Raw genomic sequence first — 8,797 nt, forward strand, 5'->3', positions numbered from 1 at the left:
CCGTCCAGCCTAAACAAGATTCTAGACAAATTATGTCAGATTCATGGCACCTCCGATAAACCTGCAAATCACACCCACAGAGAATGCTGGGTCTTCAAGCAGGCCGGTAAGCTAAACGCCGAACACAAGGGGAGGGAGAAACCAAGCGAAGACGAGGATGAGCCTCGTCAGCAAGACACTGGGGGACAGAAAAAGTTCCCACCAGAGGTCAAAACAGTGAACATGATTCACGTGACAAAGAGGAGAAGCAAACATGCACTCCGAGACACACGTGCCGTAGAGCCCGTCACCCCTAAGTTCAACCCTTGGTCGGCCTGCCCGATCACTTTTGATCGCAGGGATCACCTGACTAGTATCCGGTACGGAGGATTGGCTGCCTTGGTGCTAGACCCAATTATTGACGGATACCATCTCACCCAAGTCCTCATGGACGGCGGCAGTAGTCTTAATCTGATATATCAGAACACAGTCCGCAAAATGGGGATAGACCCGACAAGAATCAGCCACAGTAATACTACCTTTAAAGGAATAATACCAGGCCCAGAGGCCCACTGTACGGGCTCTCTAGTACTAGAGGTTGTATTCGGTTCTCCCGGCAACTTCCGAAGTGAAAAGTTAACCTTCGACATCGCTCCATTCCGAAGCGGCTATCAAGCACTACTCGGAAGAACAGCTTTCGCTCATTTTAATGCAGTACTGCATTACGCTTGTCTTAAGCTTAAGATGCCTGGTCCACATGGCATCATCACAATTAGCGGGAATATTGAGCGTTCCTTGCGCGCGGAAGAACGTGTGGCGGCTTTAGCAGCCGAACACTAAACGGTCTCTCCAACCAGAACAAATGATCGGTCATCAAGACCGCGGACGCGGCTAGACGAGTCCGGCGTATCACTAGCTGTAACAGCTTAGTTAAACATGAGATTGGTTTGATGGATATACCCCCATAGGCGGTACTAGGGGCTTCCCGCATGTAAAAAGGACTACAGTTCGGCTCGACCTTACTTATCTTGAATTTTACTGGTTTATTGAGAATAACCAATTTTTGCACGACAACTTTCACCTAAGTTCTTCTCTTTTGCAGATGATAATCATGCTACACCCTTCCAGGGTACGACACAACGGAGACACAGGCACAGACGTGCAGCAGGGCCCCGCTCAAAGGTTTCTTTTTTAGATTAAGACCCTGTGTAAACCTTTTTTACTGTCTCTTGTTGCTTCACATCCTCCGGATACTCAGTATAACCGAGAGGGATGCTGACGTTATTGGCATTTCGCCATGTCAGAATAATGCACGTACCTGGACACTTGGGGTTCATTATCAAGGGCGCTACTCAGCCCGGTATATGTTGTAAAGACCGAATACCTTAGGGAGTGTTCGGCGTCGCGAGTTTGGCCTTATATGCATCAGCTCCGAATCATGTCTTTGGTCAAATGTTGGGTTTGCCCAGCTCCCGTGTTTTTGCTACCTTACGTTCCGCTCTATCGGCTAAGGTGGCATCGGGAGAACTACTGCGATTGTGCCCTGGTTCATCCGGATGAGCACCTCAGTAGAGAAAGCCGAAAACTGACTGTCATGATAAAGCGTGAGACTGGTCAACCACTCGATGACTCATCGGAATCTTCGGGATTCCTCCGCATTAACGAAGGACCGGTTTCCCCAGTCATGTACGTACGCGCACCGTATTCGGATAGCCGCAGAAATACCAGGGGCTATATCGTAGCCCCACTGTCAAACTCCTATGGTTAAGTGAAAGTGTTAAAGCAATATAGTCCGATTGCCTCGTTCGCCGCGCTACCACCTCCTTCATGGACCAAGACGTTGGATTAAGTGTGAAGACGCGCTTTTGCGAACACCCCCGCATTATATGCGTGGGGGCTGAAGCCGACAACTGCAAACTTTCAGGATATATATATACATACATAAACGACCGCACAGGAGGCATAATCATACTTTCAGGCAAAAGTATAAACACAACCTTTATAATTCAAATAACATTGTTCTTACAATTGGGATACATGTCACTAGAACATGATACTCTTCGAGCATTGAGCCTCTATTAAACGAGCGCCTTCTAAGACTTCTTCAAAATAGTGCTCGGCCGATACCCGGCCTACCGCCGAACTCTGGGATGCAATAGCGGTGGCATCCATCTCTGCCCAGTATGTCTTGACACGGGCAAGAGCCATCCGCGCACCCTCTATGCACGCCGACCTCTTCACAGCGTCGATATGCGGCACAGCACCAAGGAATTGTTGCACTAAGCCAAAATAACTATTCGGCTTTGGTCCTTCCGGCCAAAGATGATCCACAACAGACCTCATGGCAAGCCCGGACAACCTATGGAGCTCGGCCCACTCGGCCATTTGCTCATTTAACACCAACGGACGCGCCGGAGCATTGAACTGCGACCAGAACAACTTTCCCACTTCGTGATCTTTTTGATCTTCAAAAAAGTTGGTCGCATCAGCAGCACTTGCCGCCAAATCCAGGTACGCGTCCGCAGAACTCCATAATTGATCCAGAAGGGCATACTTAGGATCTCCGAACTTTGTCCGCAACAAAAAGGGCTTCCCAGCCGTGATATTTCCGGCTTGACGTAGCTCCTCCTTCGCCGCTCTGATTTTAGAGCGGGCTTCCTTGGCTGCTACCGTGGCTTTCTCCAGGTCCGCCGTCTTTGTTCGGTTTTCCTTTTCAAGAAGCTCATAACGGTCGGCGGCATCTTTCAGCTCAACATCCATCTTGGCTATTTTCTCTTTGCTCTAGCAATGGGCAGCCTGTTCGGCTCTTAGCTCTTCGACCGCCTTTAGGGCGGCCGCATCACTCCTCCTGGCTTGTTCCTTGGTTCGGGCAACTTCCGCTCGAAGGGTCTCCACGGCGGCAGCCCCATCTGCAGTCACAGCATATTACAGATACTAGCATCATGCTCCTCTTACTATGTGTTGATCATAGGAGAATACGTACCCTGTGCCTCGTCAAGCCGCTTGTTTACAAGCATGATGTTGGCATCTGCCGCATCAAGTTGTCGCTTCAGTTCGGCAAACTCACCAGTCCGGCTAGCAACCGGACCCTCAGCCGCCTGCACATGAAAGCAGCACGGTTATTACCTGGGACTATGATCCTCTATTTGCCGTATTTTTTGACAGCAAACAGGGTCTCAGGGGCTACTATCTGCATAGGGCACACTTAGCGTGTGCGGTACCGTCAAAAAATATATATTACTTTGCGTACCACAAAGCCTCTCAGTAGGCTCATAAAAGCTTCATGCAACCCGCTTTCGGCGGATGAAATCCTCTCAACCACCGTACCCATTAGCGTACGATGCGCTTCTGAGATAGCCGCTTGCTCCGGAAGATTCATCAGTACGTCTGATCGCGCACCGGACAGCCCCGGACTCTTTCTGTTGCTCTCCTTAGGAGCCGAATACTCCGAACTTTGGGTGGCCGAAGGGTTACCCTTTGGCCTGGGCGGATCAGGAGAAATCCTCCGTGACGACACCTCAGGGTCGTCCGCTTCATGAGGCGGGGAGGCACGGGGGGGTGTTTCGCTCTCCATCATCTCCGGAAGAAGATCCCCTGAAGACGAACTCTGTCGAGAAGGGCTACGATCCTAACTACAAGACATATGTCTCGGTTATTGTTCTCAAAAACGAAGCAGGGTATATTTACTATAAAGCACTTTTGTTTACTTACAGCTCGATGGAGGGCTGGTCCCCTTGCGGGTACTGTGCGGTAAGGATGCCCTCCGGGGTAGGGTCCTCTGACAAAGGTTTCTTCTCTCGTTTGAAAGCCGTTGTTTCCAATTCTTCAGAGGCGGCCCTTTTCCTTCCTTGGGGAGGGGGAATTTTAGATTCTTCTCCCCGGTTATCCTCCTTCGCGGAGGCACTAATTCCCCCGGTCTGGATGAATAATGAGTGCGGCCCGCTTTCGGCTGCTTTGTTCCTCCCTTTATCTTCCCCTGATGGCGCTTGATAAGGCGCAAGCTCAAGCATCCTGGCTAGTACAGGATCTGGTGGGCCTTCGGGAAGGGGGGCCGGACACCTGATCATCTTCGCCTTTTTGATCTAGCCCTGGTCAGAAGGCAACTTTTTAGAATGATGTTGTGGCAAATTAAAAGACAACATGTTCGGCCGCGGAATTACTTACTTCGGTATCTGGACGATTGCAGCTCAGACCCGCATCCTCGATGGTGTCTGGACACTTTACTTGTGATCCGAAGAACAATCCGTACATCTCTTCATGCGTCATGCCGAAGAAGTGCTGAATAGTTCGCGGTCCTTCCGGGTTGAACTCCCACATACGGAGAGGTCGACATTTGCAAGGCAGGACTCGACGAACTAGCATGACTTGCATTACCTTGACGAGGCTGACATCTCTCTCGAGGATATCTCGGATGCGGCTCTGCAATGTCGGCACATCATTTGCTGGCCCCCAGTCCAGCCCCTTGTTGACCCATGATGCCAGTTGTGGCAGGGGACCCTAGTGAAAAGCAGGGGCGGCAACCCACTTAGTACCACGGGGAGCTGTGATGTAAAACCACTCCCGTTGCCATAAGCTGGACACCTCCGGGAAGGAACCCTTTGGCCATGGAGCATCGGCGCATTTGCTTACTATGGCGCCTCCGCATTCTGCGTGTCGCCCATTAATCATCTTCGGCTTCACATTAAAGGTCTTGAGCCACAAGCCGAAGTGTGGGTGACGTGGAGGAAGGCCTCACACACGACGATGAACGACGAGATGTGAAGGATGGAATCCGGGGCCAGATCATGGAAATCGAGCCCGTAATAGAACATGAGCCCTCTAACGAAGGGATCTAGACTAAAGCCAAGCCCTCGGAGGAAGTGGGAAACGAATACGACACTCTCGTTGGGCTCGGGAGTAGGAACGACTTGCCCTCGAGCAGGCAGCCTGTGCGCGACTTCGGCGGTCAGATACCTGGCTTCTCTTAGCCTCTTGATGTCCTCCTCTGTGACGGAGGAGGGCATCCACCGACCTTGAAGGTTGGATCCGGACATGATGGAAGGTCCGAAACGCCTAGCCTGAGCCTTGGGTGTTGGAACTCGGGGTGGGGGAGGATTCAATTGAGCACGAGAAGAAAAAGACATGCCTTGGCCCCATTATAAAGAGGGTGAATATCAAGCGTCCTCCGCGTGGCCGTTTGGAACTTGCACTAAATCGAGGAGTCATACCGACAGGCCTGATTGGGTTACCCACACCCGTATTGCTGAGAATCCCATGAAAAAGGGACACGATCTCTGCTTCGACAAGACGTGCCAATAAAACTGCCTCGCGAAACATGCAGTGGCAGGCTGGGGGAAACGGTTCGAATAATGACCGGGCCATGGTGTGATGCCACGTCATGAAAAGTTGTCAGCTGATTAGATTTGTGGAAATATTATTCTCTCTACGATGGTATGTGGAATTTGTTTTGCAGAGCCGGACACTATCCTTGTGTTCAAAATCTTTTGTGGGGTATTCGGAGGAGGAACCCGCCTTGCAATGCCGAAGACAATCTGCATGCCGGACTCATCGTCATTGAAGCCTGGTTTAGGGGCTACTGAGGGAGTCCTGGATTAGGGGGTCCTCGGACAGCCGGACTATATCCTTTGGCCGGACTGTTGGACTATGAAGATACAAGATTGAAGACTTCGACCCGTCTCCGGATGGGACTCTCCTTGGCGTGGAAGGCAAGCTTGGAAATACGGATATGTAGATCTCCTCCCTTGTAACCGACTCTGTGTAACCCTAGCCCCCTCCGGTGTCTATATGAACCGGAGGGTTTTAGTCCGTAGGGCAACAACAATCATACCATAGGCTAGCTTCTAGGGTTTAGCCTCTACGATCTCGTGGTAGATCAACTCTTGTAATACTCATATCATCAAGATCAATCAAGCAGGAACTAGGGTATTACCTCCATCGAGAGGGCCCGAACCTAGGTAAACATCGTGTCCCCTGCCTCTTGTTACCATCCGCCTTAGACGCACAGTTCGGGACCCCCTACCCGAGATCCGCTGGTTTTGACACCGACACTCTCCTCAGGGGGAGGGATGTTTTCCTCTTCGTCCTCCTCTTCCTTATCATTGTCCTCAGGGACAGAGGAATGGGCTTCGTCGTCTTCGGACGCCACGTCCGGAGTGCCCTTGCAACGGGGGCCACTCTTGGCCCCCTTGGCCTTCTTCTCCGGCACCTTATACGGCGCCGGCACCAGCATCTTCGCTAGGCGCGGGATGACCGGTTCTTCTAGCAGCGGAGCCGGACACTGGATCCGCTTCGCCCTCTCCATCCAGTCCTGAAAGGGCAATAATAAAAGCTCAGACATCATCCTCGAAACATTTAAGTTGGGGATACGTCAAAAGTAACATACCTCGCTGGCGAGGTGTTTATAGTCGTGACCACGGTCTGAATCCATGGCCGGCGGTTTCTCGTTGCCCTTAAAGAGCAACTTCCAGGCATCTTCGTGGGTGGTCTCGAAGAGCCTCACCAGGGTCCGATGCTTCTTCAGATTGAAATCCCACAGAGGGCAACCTCTGCGCTGGCATGGGAGAATCCGGCGAACTAGCATCACCTGGATCACATATGAGCTTGATGTCCTTGGCTATCATGCTCTGGACGCGCGTCTGCAACGCTATCAGCTCATTGGGTGAACACTAGTCCGGACTCTTCTCGACCCAAGAGGTGAGTCGCATGGGAGCACCGGAGCGGAATTCAGCAGCCGCGGCCCAGGTGGTGCTGCGGGGTTCTGTGATGTAGAACCATTGTCTCTGCCATTCTTTCACTGTCTCCACAAAAGTGCCTTTCGGCCAGGAGACATTGGGTAGCTTCCTCACCATGGCTCCTCCGCACTCCGCGTGCTGGCCGTCCACCACCTTCGGCTTTACGTTGAAGACTTTGAGCCACAGCCTGAAGTGGGGTTGGATGCGGAGGAAGGCCTCGCACACGACGATAAACGCCGATATGTTGAGGAAGGAATTCGGGGACAGATCATGAAAATCTATCCCGTAATAATACATCAGCCCGCAGACAAAAGGGTGGAGCGGAAACCCCAGCTCGCGGAAGAAATGGGGGATGAATACTACCCTCTCAATGGGCTTCGGTGTGGGGACGATTTGCCCCTCGGACGGCAAACGGTGAGCGATCTCCTTCGCCAAATACCCGGCCGCCCGAAGCTCAGTAATGTCCTCCTCCTTGACGGAGGAGACCATCCACTTGCCCTGGCCTCCGGATCCGGACATGGTTGCTTGAGTGGAAAGGAGATGAGTACTTGGGCGCTGGAGCTCGAGATTGGAAAGACGGAGACAGAGAGAGGGCGTGAGAGAGGAAGAGGGGGGGTCCTTATCCCCTTATAAAGGCAGCGAATATTAAACGCTTCCTCACTCGCCATGAAAACTCGCCTATTCCCAAGGGTCGTATAAATGGCACGGTTAGGTTACCCATGCCCGCATTGATGAGAATCCCGCGATAGGGGGACACGATCTCTGCTTTGACAAGACGTGCCAATGGCAACCGCATCTCAAAACATGGAGCGGCAGACGAAAAACGGTTCGAAATTATGACCGGACAGACGTGATGACTGTGTTATTAAAAAGCTGTCAGCGGATAGAACTCGTGTGAAAATATACATTCTCTCTGCGGTTATGTATGGTGTGTATGTGGCAGGTCCGGATACTGTTACCGCATCCGAAGACTATCTTGGAGTTCGGAAAGGGGAACCCGCCTTGCAATGCCGGAGACAATCTGCGCGCCGGACTCCGCGTCATTGAAGCCAGGTTCAGGGGCTACTGAGGGAGTCCTGGACTAAGGGGTCCTCGGGCGTCCGGCCTATTATCCATGGGCCGTACTGATGGGCTGTTGATGTCTACTACGCAACCTTCTTCTTGTAGACGTTGTTGGGCCTCCAAGTGTAGAGGTTTGTAGGACAGTAGCAAATTTCCCTCAAGTGGATGACCTAAGGTTTATCAATCCGTGGGAGGCGTAGAATGAAGATGGTCTCTCTCAAACAACCCTGCAACCAAATAACAAAGAGTCTCTTATGTCCCCAACACACCCAATACAATGGTAAATTGTATAGGTGCACTAGTTCAGCAAAGAGATGGTGATACAAGTGCAATATGGATGGTAGATATAGGTTTTTGTAATCTGAAAATATAAAAACAGCAAGGTTACTAATGATAAAAGTGAGCGTAAACGGTATTGCAATGCTAGGAAACAAGGCCTAGGGTTCATACTTTCACTAGTGCAAGTTCTCTCAACAATAATAACATAATAGGATCATATAACTATCCCTCAACATGCAACAAAGAGTCACTCCAAAGTCACTAATAGCGGAGAACAAACGAAGAGATTATGGTAGGGTACGAAACCACCTCAAAGTTATTCTTTCCGATCAATCCATTGGGCTATTCCTATAAGTGTCACAAACAGCCCTAGAGTTCGTAGTAAAATAACACCTTAAGAACACATCAACCAAAACCCTAATGTCACCTAGATACTCCAATGTCACCTCAAGTATCCGTGGGTATGATTATACGATATGCATCACACAATCTCAGATTCATCTATTCAACCAACACATAGAATCTCAAAGAGTGCCCCAAAGTTTCTACCGGAGAATCAAGACGAAAATGTGTGCCAACCCCTATGCATAGGTTCATGGGCGGAACCCGCAAGTTGATCACCAAAACATACATCAAGTGGATCAATAGAATACCCCATTGTCACCACGGGTATCCCATGCAAGACATACATCAAGTGTTCTCAAATCATTAAAAGACTCAATCCGATAAGATAACTTCAAAGGGAA

At 50.7% G+C, this 8,797-nt stretch overlaps 1 protein-coding gene across 1 annotated transcript; it reads left to right on the forward strand.

Annotated features, from left to right (window-relative positions):
• Positions 1–222: 222 nt before the first annotated feature.
• On the forward strand, positions 223–6,747 carry LOC141026069 (uncharacterized). Its single transcript, XM_073502025.1, has 3 exons — positions 223–767; positions 858–885; positions 6,673–6,747. Exons 1-3 carry the CDS (start codon positions 223–225, stop codon positions 6,745–6,747), a joined length of 648 nt encoding a protein of 215 aa, XP_073358126.1.
• Positions 6,748–8,797: the final 2,050 nt, after the last annotated feature.

Source organism: Aegilops tauschii, chromosome 6 (assembly GCF_002575655.3).
Source record: "Aegilops tauschii subsp. strangulata cultivar AL8/78 chromosome 6, Aet v6.0, whole genome shotgun sequence".
Classification (NCBI taxonomy): domain Eukaryota; kingdom Viridiplantae; phylum Streptophyta; class Magnoliopsida; order Poales; family Poaceae; genus Aegilops; species Aegilops tauschii.

Excerpts from the sequence above, each read along its gene's own strand:
- LOC141026069 (XM_073502025.1), top strand. The coding sequence starts at position 223 with ATGATTCACGTGACAAAGAGGAGAAGCAAACATGCACTCCGAGACACA. Across the intron at positions 768-857 it reads ACAATTAGCGGGAATATTGA|ACCGCGGACGCGGCTAGACG; the intron begins GCGTTCCTTGCG and ends TCGGTCATCAAG. Across the intron at positions 886-6,672 it reads CGCGGCTAGACGAGTCCGGC|GTGAGTCGCATGGGAGCACC; the intron begins GTATCACTAGCT and ends TCGACCCAAGAG.